This window comes from Barbus barbus (genome assembly GCF_936440315.1).
Source record: "Barbus barbus genome assembly, chromosome: 7".
Classification (NCBI taxonomy): domain Eukaryota; kingdom Metazoa; phylum Chordata; class Actinopteri; order Cypriniformes; family Cyprinidae; genus Barbus; species Barbus barbus.
The window spans coordinates 6,712,101-6,733,177 of NC_136735.1; the positions used below are offsets into that span (position 1 = coordinate 6,712,101).

General features: G+C 36.9%; 3 protein-coding genes across 5 annotated transcripts in view; 1 reads left to right on the forward strand and 2 right to left on the reverse strand.

Moving 5' to 3' along the window:
- Positions 1-44: 44 nt before the first annotated feature.
- LOC306872502 (aprataxin-like) lies at positions 45-3,681 on the forward strand. The gene is made up of 8 exons (XM_079421090.1): positions 45-367; positions 451-497; positions 600-653; positions 1,079-1,333; positions 1,582-1,641; positions 1,967-2,193; positions 2,284-2,387; positions 3,319-3,681. The coding sequence occupies exons 1-8, from the start codon at positions 238-240 to the stop codon at positions 3,471-3,473; spliced, it is 1,032 nt and encodes a 343-aa protein (XP_079277216.1). The 5' UTR covers positions 45-237; the 3' UTR covers positions 3,474-3,681.
- Positions 3,645-13,809, reverse strand: LOC306872501 (choline transporter-like protein 1). Its single transcript, XM_079421089.1, has 16 exons — positions 13,297-13,809; positions 12,171-12,257; positions 11,722-11,864; positions 11,498-11,634; positions 11,315-11,408; positions 10,736-10,905; positions 9,617-9,706; positions 9,367-9,506; positions 9,099-9,285; positions 7,360-7,528; positions 7,114-7,270; positions 6,864-6,947; positions 6,653-6,790; positions 5,347-5,583; positions 5,143-5,220; positions 3,645-4,638 (listed from the first exon to the last, which is right to left on the reverse strand). Exons 1-16 carry the CDS (start codon positions 13,318-13,320, stop codon positions 4,618-4,620), a joined length of 1,956 nt encoding a protein of 651 aa, XP_079277215.1. The 5' UTR covers positions 13,321-13,809; the 3' UTR covers positions 3,645-4,617.
- Positions 13,810-14,823: 1,014 nt separating this feature from the next.
- LOC306872361 (phospholipid-transporting ATPase ABCA1-like) overlaps positions 14,824-21,077 on the reverse strand; it is a 33,907-nt gene continuing 27,653 nt past the window's right edge. For 2 of the 3 annotated variants that reach the window (XM_079420876.1, XM_079420875.1), the window contains exons 40-50: positions 20,862-20,985; positions 20,186-20,315; positions 19,975-20,095; positions 19,797-19,859; positions 19,578-19,684; positions 19,224-19,365; positions 18,997-19,131; positions 17,728-17,831; positions 17,555-17,647; positions 17,222-17,465; positions 14,824-16,439 (exon numbers count right to left, since the gene is read on the reverse strand). In XM_079420876.1, the coding sequence (XP_079277002.1) occupies positions 16,299-16,439; positions 17,222-17,465; positions 17,555-17,647; positions 17,728-17,831; positions 18,997-19,131; positions 19,224-19,365; positions 19,578-19,684; positions 19,797-19,859; positions 19,975-20,095; positions 20,186-20,315; positions 20,862-20,985 (1,404 nt within the window). In that variant the 3' untranslated portion in view covers positions 14,824-16,298. The remainder of the gene's footprint in view (positions 16,440-17,221; positions 17,466-17,554; positions 17,648-17,727; positions 17,832-18,996; positions 19,132-19,223; positions 19,366-19,577; positions 19,685-19,796; positions 19,860-19,974; positions 20,096-20,185; positions 20,316-20,861; positions 20,986-21,077) is intronic. The other variant, XM_079420877.1, reaches the window with a different exon arrangement.

The window sequence follows — 21,077 nt, forward strand, 5'->3', positions numbered from 1 at the left end:
TGAGGCCACAGCGCTGTTTCTGACCGGTAGGTGGCAGTAAGTGCGCTTCAGTTTGTTCATCGACGTCCATGAAGAAGATTGTGAGTCACGTGCTGCAGTGTTCAGCTCCCAGTGTTTTGGTTTCAACTGCAACACTTTCTGCTCTAGATATATTACACCGGCAGGGTAAGCGACGGATGTGTGCTGAGTTTAGAGAAGCACTTTAGACAGAAAGAATCATCCTGTGTTTTCAGGGAGATGCCTGTGTGTTTACTAGTAAGTGAAGATGATTCACACAAACCCATCCAGCTTCCTCATCAACAATCCGTGACTCTGGGTCGAGGGCCAGAAACTAAGATAAAAGACAAAAAGTGCTCAAGAGAACAAGGTAGAGACATTATTCCATATGAGCAACTGAGAGATCCAGGTTTTATTAAAGAAACTACAACTAATGTTTTTATTTTCTTGCAGTTGAATTGAGAGCTGATTGCAACAGAGGATTTATCACTGTTAAACAGGCATGCTAGAATATTATAGTAAATATTCTAATATAATACAGTATTTTAATATTAAGGAAATCTGCAGATTATAATATTGCATGTTTGTTTACTTTTTAACAGTTGGGTGCCAATCCTACAAATGTGGACAGTGTGGTTGTGGGCAAAGGCAATCAGGTACAGTGTCATCAAAAAAGCAAACACAGGTTTTTCACAGTATTTTACAAACTGTATCTCAGTATTTATTTTGTTTTTTTTAAGCAGAAACAATTTCAGTCAAACAGATGTTTTGTGCAATAGACTAAAATGTTTAATTCAAACATTTATGTACAGTACAATTCTGGTTTAAAATAATCAAATCAGAATTCCACGTTATTTTCACTAAATAAACACAAGGGAGAATTCTAATTAGAACACCGTACTGAAAAGCAATAATATTTTTTTACATTTTAGAGCAGCACACTCATCATTTATGTGTTATTCATCATCTAGCACACCTATTTTGCCCACAAATGTCCTGTTATCTTGTAATTGAGGCTGTATTGCACACGTTACTGGTCTTAACATCCTACAAATCACATGTCGCCCACCTCTACAATCAGGTGGCCTTAAAGCCGGGCCAGAGACTTTACATGGCCAATCAGCAGTATCCTTACACAGTCAAGTTCACTGAGGACACATCCACACCGAGATCTGCCGCAGAGCTGAGCAAACCTTCAAAAAGAGCCTATCAGATGAGCTCTGAGGGGAACGGAGAGAAGATCAAGAGCCTTGCAAACACAACATCAGACCATCACAGAAATTCAGACGATTCACCTCCCCCAAAAAAAACACTGCCATCTGGATCTGATAAATCTGTGAGTTTCATTTGGTCAGGAAATTTCAATAATTTGCAATAAAATTCAAATATATGATAGTTTATACTTGTAATTAAGGACTTTTAGGGAGCAGTTTTGTATTGTACTGGTATTTTTGCCTATTTTTAAAATTTAAAACAAGTTTCTGAGCTGGTTAGAGAAAGTTTGAAGGTCTATATTAAAGATTCTTTTAAATGCTCTGAGTTTTCACTGTAGACTAAAACACTGCAAACTTTCTTGTTTCCCAGGAATCTGCTGGCCATTGGAGCCAAGGGCTTAAAGTGTCGATGCAGGACCCTAAGATGCAGGTAGAAGTTGTTCATTTCTTTTGAATCCTATGAATCAAAAACTGAAACTGACTATAAGACTTCTACATTGTTACAAATTTTGATGATTCCTACTCCAAATACTGTTCTTTTTTAACTTTCTATTCATTAATAATCCTGAAAAAATAAATAAAAAAAATAGCACAACTGTTTGCAGCATTGATAATTTTTTTTCTTGAGCAGCAAATCAGCATATTAGAATGATTTCTGAAGGCTCATGTGACACTGAAGACTGGAAATTCAGCTTTGCATCACAGGAATAAGTTACACTCCAAATACATTAACAGCTACCAGTTTTTATCCTCAGGTGTATAAGGATGAGAGGGTTGTGGTCATCAAGGACAAGTACCCAAAGGCGCAGTACCATTGGCTGGTGCTGCCGTGGGACTCGATCTCCAGCCTGAAGGCTCTGCGCTCGGAGCACATCGAACTGCTCAAACACATGCACCGTGTGGGGGATCTGATGCTTCAGCAGTGCCCTGACGCTCACAAACTGCGCTTCCGCATGGGATATCACGCCATCCCCAGCATGAGGTACAGGTGCCTGCGTCCTGATTGGCTGCTGATGTGGTGAGGGCGGGGCTTGTCATGAATGAAATGATTAGGATGTTTATTTCTTCTCAGTCACGTCCACCTGCACGTAATCAGCCAAGACTTTGACTCGCCGTGTTTGAAGAACAAGAAGCACTGGAATTCCTTCACTACTGACTATTTTGTGGAGTCTCAAGGTACATCATACACAAAAAGAGCTGGTTATTCAAATTAAAGATATGGATTGCTCCATCACATGGATGTAAATAATTCAAATTTGCTAAAAAATATACTCACCCGGAGGCCATCCAAGATCTAGATGAGTTTGTTTCTAATGTAGCATTCCATCACTTGCTCAGCAATGCAGTTTCTGCAGTGAATGGGTGCCGTCAGAATGAGAGCCCAAACAGCTGATAAAAACATCTCAATGATCCACACAACCCAGTCCATCAATGAATGTCTTGTGAAGTGAAAAGCAACATGTTTGTAAGAAACAAGCAAATCTATGATTAAGAAGTTTTTCATTTCAGACTGCTGCTTCTGGCTAAAATACAAATCCTCTATCCATATTATAGCTTTCTCCAGTGAAATAGTAATTTTGCCTGAATCATGAGGGAAATCTGCACAGATCAAGCAAACGAAAACAGTCCACAACAGCTCTAAACAAATAAGTGGGTGGATTTCGATGTGAGAGGGGATGGACTTTTTCACTGGAGGTAGCATTATTATGGATTGTGGACTCGTATTTTGACCTGAAACAGTGGTGTAAAGTTGAAAAGAAAATTTGTTTCTTACAAACACACAGCTTTTCATTTCACAAGATGTTAATGGAAAGATTGGAGTGGTTTGGATTACTTGTGGTGTTTTTATCAGCTGTTTGGACTCTCATTCTGACGGCACCCATTCATTACAGTTCAACGGATGTAATGCTGAATTTCTCCAAATCCGTTGCTCTGAAGAACACATTCATCTACATCTTTAAATGGCCTGAGAGCGAGTATATTTTCTGCAAATGTTCCTTTTTGAGAGATTGATACGTATAAAATGAAAAAAGCTCTAAAAGCTGTTTAGAGAAACAAGCATTTCCCTGTATAATAAAGCGAAGCACTCATGCTTATCTTTCCACAGATGTCATTGCGATGCTGGAGCATGATGGGAAAGTGACAGTGAAAGAAGGCACTAGTGAATTACTGAAGCTGCCTTTGCGCTGTCACTCATGTCGTAAAGAGCAGCCCACGATACCCAAACTAAAGGAACATCTCAAAACTCACCTGCCGCCTTAAATCTGTATTTAATCTGTTAAAATCTGTCAATTTACAATTCATTTGGTTAACCGCCCATTGAATCCTTTAGTAAATTCAGTTTGTTCTGGATATCGCGATGTGTTTTCATTCATTCAGTCTTCACTCACTTTCATTATGAACATTGATACAATAATGAATCAACAACATGTTGCATGTCTCTTTGGTTTTATTGAATGGAGTGTTTAAAGATGGTAGTTAAAAGTAAATTTTCCTTTCACACAAATGCACTTGATTGAAGCTAATGTGTAATTTCTGCACTAAATGAAATTGCACAAATAGCTCTTTGTTGATTGCTGGGACAAAAAAAGTCTTGTTCTTCTCAAACAAACAGATTGCAATTCCATTTAGTGTTGTTTGTGATGTATAAATTACACACTTCAGCTTATTGGCACGAGGGAAATGACAATCATTATGCTGTTCATTTAGAAGCTGAGAACTAAATATATTTGCTTCTAACATACTGCTGCATAAAACAAAATCATCAGAGAAAATATAAGTAGGAACTACTCAAAATCACACTCAAGAAATAATTCAACTGATCTGAAACTGAGGAGAGGGGATCCAATAATATTGATTACATAGAAAAACAATGACCAATGAGTCTCTGCAGACAGGAGTGGATTTCACATCCGTTACAAAAGAAAATCTTTCAAAATCAAGGGATATAAACAAAATAAAATACAAAAGCACCTTAAAAAAATAAATGTAGATAACTAAAGCAGGAGTTTGACATTGCATTTTTAACCAACATATCTAAAACACTAAGGTAGCTATTGCTAGTCTATAACTTCTGTATAAAATTGACTACCCTAATCTAATAATACAAGTAAAAAACCCCCCCGATATTTATGCTCCTACATTTTTTAGCTTTAAGCTTTTTTTTTTTTTGATAAAAAAAAAATTAGGAGCAGATATATTAGCACTGCAGACATCTACATCCAGTTTGTGTTGCATTGTTTTTTGTGCATGTACCCAGCTCACTTTCCTAGAGCTTTTCTAAAGTCAAATGCCCTGCAGTCATGATGACAGATGCGTCACATTGTAATCCCTGATGAGAAGCTTTTGTGCATCTCAATAGCACTTTTTTGGAGTCTCAGTTGATGTAATACTGCGCTGGTCTTCATCAAGCCAGTGTATCTCCAGTCTGAAATATAATAAAAATGATACACGAGTAAATAAATAAATGTATATTTAATTCTGTGCTTATTTTGCTAGAATTTCCAGCTTCCAAAAGTCTAATTGGGATAGTTCACCCAAAAATGAAAATTGTCAACATTTACACATCGTCACGTTGTTCATAACTTGTATGAGTTTCTTCGGTTGAGCACAAACGAAGATATTTTGAAGAAATCTGGTAACCAAAACCAGTAGCCATTGATTTCCACAGTATGGAAGAAACAAAAATACTATGGAAGTCAATGGCTACTGTCAACATTCTTCAAAATATCTTCTTCTGTGCTCAACTGGAAAGAAACTCGTACAGATTTGGAACAACATGAGTAAATAATGACAATTGTCACTTTTGGGTGAACTACCTCTTTAAGATCAAACTTGATTGGAACACAGCATTAAAAAGGTGTTTTTAATGAGAAAACTGATCAACTGAAAAAAAGAAAAGAAACCGTAATCATTGTCCTTTTAAACTCACCATGGCTTTCATTTCCCGACTCTCTCCTTCTACTTTGCCGTACCGCTCTGTGGCTTTCCTGGCGTTTTCTACAAACTCCTACATGAATGATCACAGAGAGACACCAACAACATATTTAATGTGATATTCAACAACACAAGACTCATATAAATGACTTTTTCCTTGACTTTGAGGTCAGAGGAAATGAAAAGGAAACTGACTCACCATCAGGGCCCTGTCCATGTAGTACTCTCTGCCGGGGCTGCCGTCATTGTACTTGGTGTCGATGGCGAAGCAGAGGAAGAGAACGTCTACTACGATCTCAAAGATGGAGAGGAAGCAGTGGGCCACCAGGAAGGCGAAGATGCACACGATGATAAGCGGCAGCACCCAGACTGTGTACTCACGCTGATAGTTCAGCGACAGGACGCCCGCAAATGCCGTACACGACACGATCAGCACCTGCAGACACGAGAAACAACTGTTAGACCGTCTGGAATCAGTCTTAGTCAATTTTAGCATCATTAATACATCATTAGGGCAAATTTGGCCAGGATGCCGGGGTAACACCCCTACTCTTTTTCGAAGGACATTCTGGGATTTTTAATGACCACAGAGAGTCGGGACCTCAGTTTAATGTCTCATCCGAAGTGCTTTAAACAGTATAGTGTCCCAGCCACTATACTGGGGCGTTAGGACCCACACAGACTACAGGGTGAGCACCCCCTGCTGGCCTCACTAACACCTCTTCCAACAAACCTAGTTTTTCCCAGGAGGTCTCCCATCCAGGTACTGACCAGGCTCAACCCTGCTTAGCTTCAGTGGGCAACCGATCTTGGGCTACAGGGTGATATGGCGGAGTGATATATATTATATATAGAGTTTAAAAAGCTTATTTTTCAGGCTAGACCAGCCAGTGCGCATGCGTGGCTCCAACGCGTTTATGACTGCGCACATGCAGCTGCTGGTCCAGCCCCAGGTTTCTATGGGAACTGGAGCTTCTAACGTCCGCTGCAGTGACGCAATGGCTTTACCAATCAATGACTGGCTCTTTCATTTAGAAGGCGGGACTATCCCGCCATATTGCTCGTTGCACTTTCTCCCAGTATAGAAGTGAACTGTCCTTGTATTTCTATAGTCTTTGCTGAAACTAAGTGTAATAATATAACAAATATTAGATTAAAAAAACACCATTAAATTGGGGGGTGGGGGGGGGGGGGGGGGGGGGGTGAGAGAAAATTGTAAAAAAATAATAATACATGGTGCCTTGGAAACTAAATGGAGTAATATATAAGTACTAAAATTTCCAAAAATGAAATGGAAATAAAAATATATTAAAGCTATATATAGAGGTATATAAAATAAATTTGAAAAAGGAACCAAAATTTCCTAAAACAAACTGAAATTACCATGAAAATGAAAAAAATAAAAGCTAAAGAAAAATGTTAATGAATACTATAAATAGCAAATAAATATTTACTAAAGTAACACTGATTTCTCTGTAGTATAAAGGGAAGTTGTGAATAAATACCTTTCCTAAAAACAGCACAAAGTCCCCGACACTGTTGATAGCTGCCACACGGAGAGCGTTTTCCACGAGGATTAAGAAAGCATCTCGCGCAGACGTGCAGAAGTTGGTGCTGTTGATGGCCGTTGCCGTATATGCGTTCTGAAGAAAAGCTACATGATTAATGCATCGAATTAAAACAAATTAATTCATATATTTGTGGCATAAGGCTCACCATGTTCAGGTAAGTGAGGCACTTCTCTAGACACCACAGGCAGCAGATACACGCCTTCAGCATGCAGCGCGCACAGGCGTTTTCCTACAGCAACAAAACAGGCATCAAGTTTAAGAGTTTCAGCTCTTTAATTCATCAAGGATGCATTACATCAATCAAAAGTGAAAGTAAAGGCATTCATAATGTTAGAAAATATTTCTATTTGAAACCAAATCTGTTGTGACATGAAGATGAGCTGATGGCGACTCACTCTTCCTTTGAGCTGACTGTGGATGTAGGTGAGGATGAGTCTGGGAATCTCCACTAGAGTGATGATGAAGGCTCCTTTCACCACGGTGCCCAGATGATAGCGCATCAGACGCAGCACAGACGACACGATGGGCGTGAAGGGCATCTGAGACTTATCTCTACAATCAGACAGAGAAACAGAGTAGAACTCACGACAGTTGTCCTTTATGGACAGATGGAGGAAAGAGAATGAACTTTGACCTCTGACCTGGTGAAGTAGTAAGTAACGACAGCTCCGGCTACGGTCATCTGCTGACATGCGAGGATGAACTCACTGATCCAGATGAGGCCCACGGCATGGTACCACACCATGTACTGCAGCGGCCCGTCCATATGGAACTCCACCAGACCCGTCTGGTTATTCTGCACTGGACTTCCTGTGGGGAAACAGAGATCTCAAACACTGTTCCTGGAGAAACACTGAAATATAATAAAACAACCATCCGATTAAGGCAGGGGAATATAATGAATGTTTATGATATATTTCTTCTGAGATAAAAAATAAAATAAAATAAGCGATCATTTGTATGCGTATAACAACGAGAGACAAATTTTTAATAGTGTTTCAGATGTAAACTTAAGCAAAATGCCATTAGAGTTAGTAAGTTTAATTAATTTTACTGTTCATTCCAATGTATCCATTTTTTATTGATTAGCAAGTAAATGATTTAAAAAAATAAATAAAAGGAATATATATATATATATATATATATATATATATATATATATATATATATATATATATATAAATAAAATTAGATATACAATATATACACAATGAAATATAAAAAATTATAAATAAATTTTATATAATAATTTTGTACATTTTTTAAAAATAAAACAATATTAAAATGGAAATGTTTATACCAATTTTTGCATATACACCAATTAATTACATTTTTATATACACAGTTACTATATAACTAATACTATGTACAATTATTATACAACTCCACTATTTAAACATTATATATTGTGCATGTCCACACACACACACACACATAAATATATACACATACATATATGTGACCCTGGACCACAAAATCAGTCACAAGGGTCAATTTGTCAAAATTGAGATTTATATATCATCTGAAAGCCAAATAAATAAGCTTTCCATTGATGTATAGTTTGTTAGGATAGGACAATATTTGGCTGAGATACAACTATTTGAAAATCTGGAATCTAATGGTGCAAAAAAATCTAAATATTGAGAAAATCACCTTTAAAGTTGTCCAAATGAAGTTCTTAGCTATGCATATTACTAATCAAAAAATAAGTTTTGATATATTCACAGTAGGAAATTGACAAAATATCTTCATGGAACATGATCTTTACTTAATGTCCTAATGATTTTTAGCATAAAATAAAATTTAATAATTTTGACCCATACAATGTATTTTTGGCTATTGCTACAAATATACCCCAGCGACTTAAGACTGGTTTTGTGCTCCAGGGTTACACACACACACACACACACACACACACACATACATTGTTTAAAGACAAAACTATATATATTAAATAAATTAGTATAAAAATATACATACATGTTATTTATGTATTTATTACACCATTTGTACATTTGTAAAACTATAATTTTTATATTTTATTTAATTTAAAAAAGATAATAAGTATATTAAATAAATATACATATAATAAATATGTTGTGTATTTATTATAACACCGTTACATTAATTTTATACATATTTTTTCATTTTATATATATATATTACACTGTATATTATTTATAAGCATTTTTGATTGTGATGCGCGCACACACACACACACACACAATTGGAAAAATGCCATGGGCCTACATTTTGTGTAGTACTGTCATTTTAAATATACTTTACTAGAGCAAATACATAACAATAGAGATATGAAGCTATATCGTGACTACCAGAAATGCCGCCCACCCCAGACCTTCATTCGATTACTCTGACACACCTGCGGATCCGAGGAAGAGGAGCACGGTGATCCAGTAAACCCAGAAGAGCATGAGCGTGAGGAAGGTCCAGAAGGGCTGCAGGGCCAGCAGAGGCAGATGAGTGAACACTTTACCAGCCACGTGAAACAGAGCGATGGTGAGCGCCACTCGCTTCCTCATGAAGAACATCAGCAGCAGCAGAATCACCTGAGGTGCACCGTTATTCAATATTATGTATCTGCATATTAATTTATTTTTTTATATAGTAGTAGGAGACCTCAAACGTACAGTGAAGACAGTGGCAGCAATGGCGTAGATGAGCAGGGCTTTCTGGTTGTCTTTGGCCACCTCCAGTTCCACAGCCGGTAGAGTGGCGTTCACAGATTTACTGTGATCCACATACAGCCACCACAAGATCCCCGTCCCACCTGCCACAAACACAGCGCTGCCTCACACTTCACCGGCTCACTATGACCTGCAGCCAGTCACAGAGGCTGATGGCCCTGGCATTTATTTCTATGAATTACGAAAGACTCACCAACTGACCCGACCACCACAACGGCTGTGAGAATCCAGACCAGAACCAGGGAGATGTAGCGGATCACAACCATCAGGATCAGAGACAGAACTGCAGCACAGAGCAGAGACAAAACGGTGCTTTAAACCTCGCTCTTCTGACCACTGACGCTCAACATATGCTAGTTGACTAAAACACAAAAAAACAACTTCAAATAAAACCATTAACTGAAATAAAATAAAAATTATATCAAATATAATTAAACTTATTTCAGCTAGTTACTATACAGAGGTTTAATTAAAAACAAAAACTAATAAAAATGACAAAAAAAATCTTAAAACTAAAATTACAATGAAATAAAATAAAAACTTAAGCTATTTATTAATAAAAACTATACACACATTTAATAATAAAAAAAGGTAATGCCATTACGAAAACACAACAAAAAGGAAGTTGTTTATATGTAAGAAACTTTCAATTGATGCAGTAAAATAACTAAAAATTTAATTTAACAATTAATAAAAGCTACAGTAATGTTTAATGAAAAAAATTTGTGAAAAACAAAAAAAGGCTAAAACTAACTCAAATTTAAATGAAATGGAAAATATAAACAGCACGTGAAATAAAATAAGTTATTTCAGCTAGTTGCCCATGAAACATTTCTCATTTTCATTTAGTTTAAATTGATGTACTAAAATCACTACAAATGACATAAAAAATAATAAAAACTATATAGTCATGTTTAATAAAAAGCTAACAACATAAATGTAATACTAAAACTAACTTAAAATATAATAAAATAAACAGTAAGTGAAATAAAATCAAACTTATTTCATCTAGTTGCCCAGGAAATATTGGCAACATTTAGTTTGATGTACTAAAATAAATAAAAATGTATAAATTAGTGAAAAATATTAGTAAATTGCTTAAAAATAATATTTTAATGTTTAATATTTCTTCCTTTTTAGATAGTAATTTTTTTATTATAAACATAATAGCATCTCGATACTAAAATAGCACTGATGTAAATCAGGTTTTATATTTATGAAGCTAAAACTTAAGAGATGTTAATGATGAATGTAATTTGTATTAATGTTGGTGTGAAGTTTTCATGAGAAGAGTGCCGTGTAATGAGCTGACCGAGGGCGAGCAGACACAGGCCCATGATGATCTCTTTGGATGTCATGACTCCAGCGATGACTCGGTGCACCACGCTGTTATCACTGACAAAAGTGATGAAGGCCTCGGCAAACTTGGCGTAGCAGGAAATGTCAACTGGCACACAGCGGTGAAACACTGGTAAGGATGCACTACCCCAAAAAAACAGACAAAACATAGGTTAGTCTGAATGGATATTTATCAAACCTACGAATAGAAGATCAACCTATACCTTTTTGTTTTCTTTGCTGGATGTTTGGGTGGAAATATCGATGGGACTGCTCTTCCCATTCCCAAAAGTTTCTATTTTAGCCATGAATCATGATTTGCAACTTGCCATCTCTAGCCAGCGGCTTTTTTGTGGAAATATTTAATAACATCTATATTTAAAATATACTTTATACCTGCACTAGCTTTTAAAATATGCATTCTTTTAAATAATTTATTTTAAAAGCATATAAAAATATACATTTTCAAAAAAAATTATTATATATATATACACATTCCTAAAAAATCTTACCAACCCCAAACTAACACACATGCACTAAATACGTGGACTACCTCGGATGGACAGGAAGTGTTGGACATTTTGTAGCCTTATTAGGGTGAGAGGAATACGTGTCCGGTTGTACATCATAGGAGCACAAATCAGATCCTAGAGACAACAATACAGAAAAACAAAACACCATTAGGCATAAATCACATTTCAGGACATTCAGCCGAATGTGAGAGCACTGAGCTCACCGTTAACTTTAGAGAAATTTGTGAGATCCTCATAAGTCTTCAGCTCGGCGTCTGGACACTTCGAGACGCACAAAGCCACAGATTTAATCTTTCTTCTCAGTATGTCGATGTTACAGGGGTCCAGGAAAAACACATACCTGTGACAAAATCATTGAATAAACTGTCACTCAACACCTGCAAAATCTACAGAGGAGGCAGCTGTGTTTCCGCTCGTTCTCACACACTTTCTGGAGGTGTGGTCGTGGCCGCTGAGCTCTATTCCTGGGATTTTGGCGTTCTTCTGACCGCAGGTGTTCCCATAGCTGTCGTACCCTGATATGAGTCGGGACGCGGCCCCTGTCGCAATGGCAAAGCCACAGATGCAGAGCTGCCACAGAAACACAACCGGTAGCAAAGATTATCAACAGGCAATAACTGCCCCTTGATTGGAACTTATTTGCAGGTGTATTTTTACCATATAAAAAAGACAGCATGCTGTCCATTTAATTCAAGTACTTAAGTTGAGCCAATTAATTAAATACACTTAATTTAAACATGTATTACTACTATATACAATAATAAAAAATAACAACATCAGACAATGACAATAATATTGTTTAAATTGAATAATAATTATAATTCATAGGTAATGTTCTTGTATTTGTAATTGCGTCCAATAGTAGTTTTTTCCTACCATGCCGATATTGAAGAGGATGAACAGGAGCAGCCATGGGATATCTGTGCACTTCCTCTGCTCTAAGGGTTTCCACTCGCGGGTCTTCTGTAAAGGGGAAGTTGACGTGACACATACAAACTCTCTTTTAACATACAAATGTTGCTAAATAAATACATGCATGCATGCATAAATACATTTTTGTGGATCAAGTCCCATCTAATTACTTAATATTTTTAATAACTGCATATTAATTTGTCACAACACATAACTAGTTAAGTAAACAAAAAAGCATGTAATTAAAATAATGAAAACCTAAAAAAGACATTGTGACAAGCAGCATCATTTTAGTATTATTTATATACTAAGATAGAATGTTGAATTGACCTTTATTTTTTATATTTTCAGTTTTCATTTAAATTGTAGTTTTAGCAATTCTGTTATGTGCTTATATATATATATATATATATATATGTGTGTGTGTGTGTAAATGTATATATGTTTATGTTCTTATGTATAATGTTTTAGTCATTTTTTGTGCTTGTGTCATTTATTATTTTTTGTTTCTATTAAATATGTCTATATATTTTTAGTAGTTTAAGTACTCAACTTAAACATGTTTTATATCAGTTAGTTGCAAAGGTAACATTTCAAATGTTCATTTAACTGTTTTTTTTATTCTAAGGTTTTCCAATTATTTTATTTTAATTCAAGATAGCTATTTTAATATTTTTTTTTAATAATAATAAAAAAAATAGTTTCCAAAAAAATGTAAGCTTCAATTTTATCCTAAAATGTTATACTTGAGAAAAGTTCAGCTGCACAACGCAGGAATAAAACACTATGAAAGCACCGTAGTGAATGAATGGGATGGGACTGTCTGAACACACCTGACTAGTTCTCAGTGAAACCCGGAAATGAGCTTTACTCTGTTGACAAATTGTTATTTTGATGTGATAAAGGCGATAGGCTCAACAGCTCCCAGTATAAAGCACTCGGCCCTTCCATTGTATAGATCTACAAGACCCTTGCTTGTATATGAGTGACTAACATGAGTGTTTGCTCTTACACTCATAACTTCAGTCAAAAAGTTTCCAGATGCCAATCAGCATGCATTTGCACGGTGTTGTGTTTTATGATGTCTTACCTGTGTGCTACCGCAGCATCCCATAATTCCTGAGTTGATGAGAACCACAAACGCACGTGAAACAGCGCTAAATCAGGGAGTTGGCAGCGCGCGATCAGCGTGTCCTGCAGCAATTTCCGTAGAATGTGGTGTAAAAGTTGCACACTGGTAATAAATACGCATAAATGCTCTTACAAACAAAGACACGTCCGCTGTAGCAATCACTCACGCATGCATATAAACACACTCGAGCCGCTACTGTTAGTAAATGGATTAGGATCTGTTATTTGAGGATCTGACGTGCTGTAATTCTCCGTGAATTCCGTGACAAGGTGGTGAAGAAGGCGGAGCTGTCCTCTCCTCCTCCTCCTTTTCTTCTGTCACACGGGAAAACATTGAACCAGGATCAGATATTTCACAGTTCCCTCGGTGTGACATTATCGCGAGCTACTGGAGTCATACTCGAAGATACATTAATATTAGGACGCGTTTCGCGTTTGTTAAGTTAGTTAACGTTATGTAATTGAACGAATCTTGAAGAGATTCTTTTGTAATGATTCGGTTCATATGATTCACAAGGAATTGTGAATCACTCGATTTGCATGGGATTGATTAGCAGCATATTAATGTCGTTAATTATGTTGTTGACAAAATTGTCACAATAAACAAACGTAATCTATAATAACCTGATCGACAATATTAATTAAAAGATAATAGAATATTAAAGGTAAATTCAGATTTCGACACTGCGAACACTTACCTGGAATTAGTGAATCAGGTCTTTAAAGCGGTTCATTGAACGAATTGTTCGAACGAACCGATTCGCTACAGTGATTTGGATTATTGAGCTCGTTTGCTGTGTCTGTAGCACCATCTAGCGAGAAAAATAAGTAGTGCGAAAACCTTTTAGCGTCTGCGACCATTTTATGCTTGTTTTAAAATTTTATTTTAGTTTTGTTATTTACATTTACATTATATTTACATTTAGTTTTTTAGCAGACGCTTTTATCCAAAGAGACTTACAAATGAGGAGAATAGAAGCAATCAAAACCAACAAAAGAACAATAATATGCAAGTGCTATATTAGTATTATTGTGTTATATTTCAGTTTCACAAAGAGACGTGCAGCATTTTGTCCAAGCAATAATAAAAGGACACATTTCATTTATATTTTTTTCATAAATCTCATTTTGTTAAATTGTGAATTGAATCGAATCGTGAGTTGAGTGAATCGTTACATCATGATTGTGATGTCGTTTATGCCTTTCACTTCTGGAAAAGTACACTTTGTGGAAATTATTAACTTTTACCCTAAGAAAACATGCTTTTAGCCATTTAAAAAAATGCTTGTATTTGTGCTTGATTGGCTGCATGTGTTTAAAAAAAAATTCAGTCTATATATTATTAATGTATTTAATCAGTGCATATATCCTACAAGTAGCCTACACCTCCAGAAAGTTTGTCTTTGACTAACATTTCAGTAATATTATTTATTGCAATTCTTTTTGTTCTTCTACTCCTAGAACAAAACATAAAAAGGACACAAGAGTGACTGAAATAGTTTTTTAATATTTAAAATGTAAACACAGAAAATAATGGCCACGGTGGGACATCTAAAATTGTCTATTAACCTTTTGTTAAACACAAAATGTCCTGTTTGTGAATTATGAATGTCAAGACCAGTTTAACATTATAAAGTGCTTCAGTTTTGGACCAAAGACAATACGGTTTCATTTTCTTCTTCTACATCATTCAATGTGCAGCAGGGATTGTTGCTTAATTTCTTAAGGTGTTTGACTAAAAAGCACCTCATGGATTTGAAAAATAAACTCAATCGGTAGCACCACATAGCTTTTGGTCACTTCACGCTGTAGCGGTGCCATTGGTCGAGATCATAAAAGTGGTATAATAAACTAAACTTGAGCATTTAGGATAAGGTGGCACATCCTGAGATATTAACTCCAGTACTAGAGGCCTATGAATGTCATTTCTATATGAAAAAGAAAAAAAAGCTGTCTCTCAAGGCCTTATTGTACGATGAAACTCGTTTCAAATCACATGGTGTAGAAAACAACAACAAAAATGTAACAATTAGTAGCCTGCTGAGAGCCACTACCATAATATCCAACACAGACAACATGTTTGCTTGATATTACGTTCATTTGCTATGATTTTAAACCACTTGACCTGGTTTGGCACGGACATGATTTGTTTCTGTACAGTTTCACACAATATGCCTCCGCTTCGGCCTGTTGTGGACTCAAAAACAACTACAAAGTCCCACTAAACTCGGCTCAAGTTTGAAACCCACACAGAAATACTTCAGGATAACAAATCTGGAACATGCTCGAGCTTACGATGGAGTCCCAAGCACGGCATCCACGTAAAAAGCATGCAATTAACTTCTAAAGTCGTCCGCTCCGTCTTCACAGTAGACTTAAATACCACCATAGCTATGATGACTGTGTGTTCTCCACGCTTCCAGTCCATTAGCGGAGTGTTGTTTCAAGGCACGACACTTTTAAACACTTGACAATAATAACAATAGTAAAACATTGCACGTCGTTGCATCAAAATATCTTTTGAGTATAGTTTTAAAATGCATATCTAAAAAAGTAAAGTACAAAGACCAAGAGTCGTTGCTGAAAGGCAAAGTTTGAAGCCTGGCCTAAATGAGGAGATGAACTTCGGCCCTGAATTAACGTTAGATTTCGTTGGCAGTGTCTCTGATTGATATTTTTCGCAGACGTCTTGTCAATCAAACATTCACTGCTAGTGGAGTGAACAGCTTCAAGTTTCTTCGCGACGGAGCGACGAGCACCAGGCTCAGCCTCGCTGTCATCGGCGTTCGTTTTACTTCAATCTTCTCCTTTTTTTTGCATTGATTTGCATTGTTTGTTTCAGTAGTGTGTTTCAGGTCCGGCGCCCTCTTGTGGGCACAAACACACACCGCTGAAAATTGAACAAAAAACTAAATAGTACAAAAAAATGACACGCTAATACCATGAAGGTGGATTGTTGTATCACACCACCGTCTCTTTGGCCTTCTCGTCTACGAGGAAGGTGTTCAGGTGAGAAATGTCCACGATGGCATCGTTTTTGTTAATGGAAATGTCTTTTAAGTGGTCCTCGTCACTTTGGTCCTTGGCAAAATTGACAAATACCTGAAATTAAACAGACAAACAGATTGAGTAACTACTGATGTCCTTTACATAGTGCGGTAATTGTAATTTAGTTTTTGTTTGTGTTTTGATGCAAATTTGTAGTTTTTGCTATTTAGCAAACTTCTGTTTTTGTTTTTTTAATTTACACTAACGTTCAGAAGTTCGTAAGATGTTTTTGATTGTGTTTTTTTGTTCACCAAGACTGCCTTTATTTGATAAAACTAGGTAAAACAGTATTATTGTAAAATAAAATAACTTAATTTAATAATAGATTTTTTCCTTAATTTTTGCTTCATTTAATTTTTTGCTTATTATACATTATTATAAATAAATATAAATATTATAAAATATAAATTTTTGTGCTTAATTAAATGTTTGCTCATTTACTGCTTATTATAACGGTAAAATAATGAAATATTTAAATATTATTACAATTTAAAATAATATTATAATAGCTTTTTGGTTTCATTTTCTCATTATTTTAATTGTAGCTTACATATTTTTGTGGAAACTGTGATACGTGCTTTTTCAGGATTCTTTAAAGAATAGAAAGTTTTAAAAAACAGCATTTATTTGAAATAGAAATCTTTCATTATAAATGTCTTTACTGGCACTTTTGATCAATTCATGCATCCTTGTGGAAAGAAAAGTAAGTGATTTCTTAAAAAATATATACATTTTTGCACAGCAGTGTAGTAGTTTTAGCCACATTTGTGTGTTTTCTGACCTCAGTAATTCATGTTGCAAACTATGGCACTGAATATCCCATAAAGCTCTCTTACTTGATCTAAAGTGGTCTGTGAGACGGAGTAGTCCTCGATGTGGAGCTGCTCTTTGTTCTCGGAGAGGAGGCTGAAGATGCGGGCGAGGGACGTGAGCGACGAGGGCAGCTGGTACTGCAGCATGTTCCTATGCTTCTCCTTCAGGGTGCTGCCCGGCAGCTCCCGCTCGATGAACTCCATCACCGGCTCCAGCTGCGGATCGGCCCCCGCCACCCGCAGGATGATGGTGTACCCGTCACCGAACCTGGAAGCGTCACAGCAAAAGAGCTCAGTCAACTGATTCAAGAGTCGATTCTCTGGAATGATTCAAAACCCTGGCGTCTAACTGCTTACTTGTTCTTTAAGTGCTGCACACTGCCCAGGCAGCGGAACCTGCCGTTCACCATGATGGCCATTCGCGTGCAGAGCGCTTCACACTCCTCCATACTGCAGAAACAAACACAGCAAAGTCATGCAAAGAAGTCAAACTCAACGCATATGCCGTTCTGACTGAGGTACTCTCTCACCTGTGTGAGGTCAGGACGACCGAGCGCCCCTCTTTAATGATGCTGAGGATGCAGTTCCACAGGGCCCGCCGGGCTTTGGGGTCCATCCCAGTGGTGGGTTCGTCCTGTAACCACATCGACAGCCAGGTTAACCGTCGCCCACAAATTCAGCAGGAAACACAAGCAGAACACCATAAAGAGAGGGAAGAGCGTGATCATGTTCCTCCGCTCTGATTGACGGCCAGCAGGAAACTGGAGCGCTGCACTGCCTCGCTTTAACTGCTAAATGCAAAGCGGTTCCTTGGGAATTAAACGCTTTACGGTGTATTAAAATGTGGCAATGTGTGGGTATTGCTTTTGTTCTGGGAAAACGAGGTCTGCCAAATGGCCAATCTGTTACACAACAGCACATTAGATCTTTTCATGAAATGCAAATGACCTACATAGACCCGTATGCAATGTTTTTGTTGGGGTTTGTAGAAGAAAGAGATTCATTTTTGGTGTTTTTATGTCTGTTTTTTTTCAGTGCAATAACTTTGCACAGGTTTTGCTCCAATTTGATGGTTAATGCTCTTTTTGCTACCAATAATTCACCTCACAAAACACACTGTAGTTGGCATAAAATATTTATTCTATTTATTAAGCTATTTATTTGGATAACTATGCCAAAATGTTGATAATATTTAGTTTATTTTTATTTTTTTAGCTTTTATTTATTTTGTTATACTTTGATAGCTATGCTAAATTGAGCGATTTTTTTCTTTCTTTTAAATGTTGATAATATTTAGTGGGTTTTTTTTTTCATTTTATTTAGCTTTTATTTATTTAGCTATACTTTGATAACTATGCTAAACTGCACAATTGTTTCTTCCTTCAAATGTTGATAATATTTAGCTTTTTTTATTTTATTCAGCTTTTATATATTTCGCTATATTTTGACAGCCATGCACAATTGTTTTACTTTCTTTAAAATGTTGATAATACTTAGCTTTTATTAGTTTTTTATTTATTTTGCTATACTTTGCTATCAATCCACAACTGCATAATTTGTCCTTCCTTTTTAAATGTCAATAATATTTAGCTTATATTTTTTTATTTTTTTATCAATTTTATACTTTTGCTAATTATGCACAATTGTATAGCTGCATCTGCATCTGTATTTTATTATTTACATGTAGCCTTCTTTTCCCCTGCTCTCCATTACAAACAAATCATTACAGACCTGTGATGCATTTTTGGATTATGATGCACTAGCTGAATAAATGATCATAAAGTAAGTTGCACACTCACCAAGAACACCACTGGCGGTCCTCCGATGAGCGCCATAGCGGTGGAGAGTTTCCTCATGTTCCCCCCGCTGTAGCTTCCTGCGGCTTTGTCTTCATATTTCATCAGGCCCAGTTTACGAATGCCCCAATCCGCCACCTGCGACCACCAAACAACCAATCAGATCCCTCGATAATCAGCTGCAACATTAATAGTCAGACTTTCCCTTTCAATAGCCGCTAAAAACTGACCTCGCACACTTCCTTCTCTGGGATGCCCCGCAGAATAGCGTAAAACTCCAGATGTTCTCGTCCAGTCAGCAGGTCATTGATGGCATCAAACTGTGGACAGTAGCCCATATTCTGATGCACTTCATCGATCTGTGTCAGCACGCTGCAGAAAACAAGCCAAGAGTTTGGTACTATTATGAAAAAGGTCATGAAACACGAAAAACACATTTTTGTCATGTTAAGTGCTGCTCATACTGGAACACAACGTGAGCATTATTTTGATGATTACACTAGCATATTAACAACCCCAAAGTCACAAAAACCCAGTTTTAAAGTATTAAATGAATCAGTAGCATGCTGTTTTAATTTATGCACCTCTTTCCTGCCAAATAGGCCTCTCCGCTAGTGACAGCAGAATCTCCAGTGAGCATCTTGAAGGTGCTCGTCTTTCCAGCTCCGTTCACACCGAGCAACCCAAAACACTGACGAGAGAACAAAATATCATAAAACCCTGATCAGCATTGGTTTAATCATACAACACCAGGATGAACTAAACAAAAGGCTATTATTTATTCACTAAGAAGATGATCTCACCTCTCCTGGTGGGATGCCCACACACAGTCTGTCTACAGCTGGCTTCTGCTTTCTCTTATAAACCTGCAAAATGAGCAATATTATTATAGAACCGAACAACAACACTGATGCAATAATTACTGTGTGACAAAAACTGGCTTGAGCCACCTTAGTAAATTTATATATATAAAACACAGACCTTGCTGAGCTGTTTGAGCTCCAGGATATCAGTCTGTCCTCCTCCGCACAAGATCCTCTGCCTCTCTCTGGCCACATCCTCATCCTCCTCTCCGATCGGCTTCAGTTTAGTGCTGACCGGCCTATTAATACCAAAGCAGGACATGTATTACATACATTTAAAACAGTTTTGCATGCTTGTTTTGCACTGTGAGGTAGGAAAGTATCATCACCTGGCCTTGATGCAGAAACGGTACTGGATAAGGATGGTGATGCAGAAGAAAATCACGCCCTCTATGGCCATGGCAAAGAGATTTTTGCCCACCATGTCCCAGGCCAGAGGAGAGCGGAAGCGATTCTCGCCTGAAAACATGCACAAACATGTCAGTAGAAGCAGAAACAAGAGTATGATTTGTTGCATGCATGCTGCTGAAGTAATGATGCAATGCTCTAGTAAGTAAAGAAATACACAGCACACACAAATATGGGATAAAAAATTTCAGTCTGTGTTTAATTATTTTTTGGTATTGTATGTTAAAACATCTTAAAACTGCTTTTGAAAAACACTGCCAAAGTAGGCAGCTCACTAGGTTTTGGAAACACACCAAGGACTACAAATGTGTTTCTTAGAATGTGATTATGTTCAGAGGAAAACGTGTTTGAGCAGCTGCAGTCCTAATGCATTTCCATGGAAATGATCCAGGACATGTTATGCCCACAACTAGATGTCACTTTGACCCGGGCCCCTAACCAAATCAACATCAGCAATTATTTAAACAATATCTGTGGAAAAACACTTTCAGCTATCTCTTTGGTTAGAGTGGAAATTCTAAATTAACATATAATAACACTAATAATAAAGGTTTGACTAGTTACACTGAATAGTGTTTTTGTGAGAATGGTACACACCAAATCTCTCCAGAGCCTCAGCCATAGCTTGGTTCTTCACCATGTCAATGAGGCCTCTGCCCAGACAGAAGTGAGGGAAGATCAGAAACACGTTCTTCAAGATGTCGTTGATACCACCAATCTCCTGAAAAAACATTGAGGAGAAACAGCCACAGTTAATTTAGGGCTTCTTTTTAATTGGATTATATAACATATATAATCAAGCACAGCTGAGAA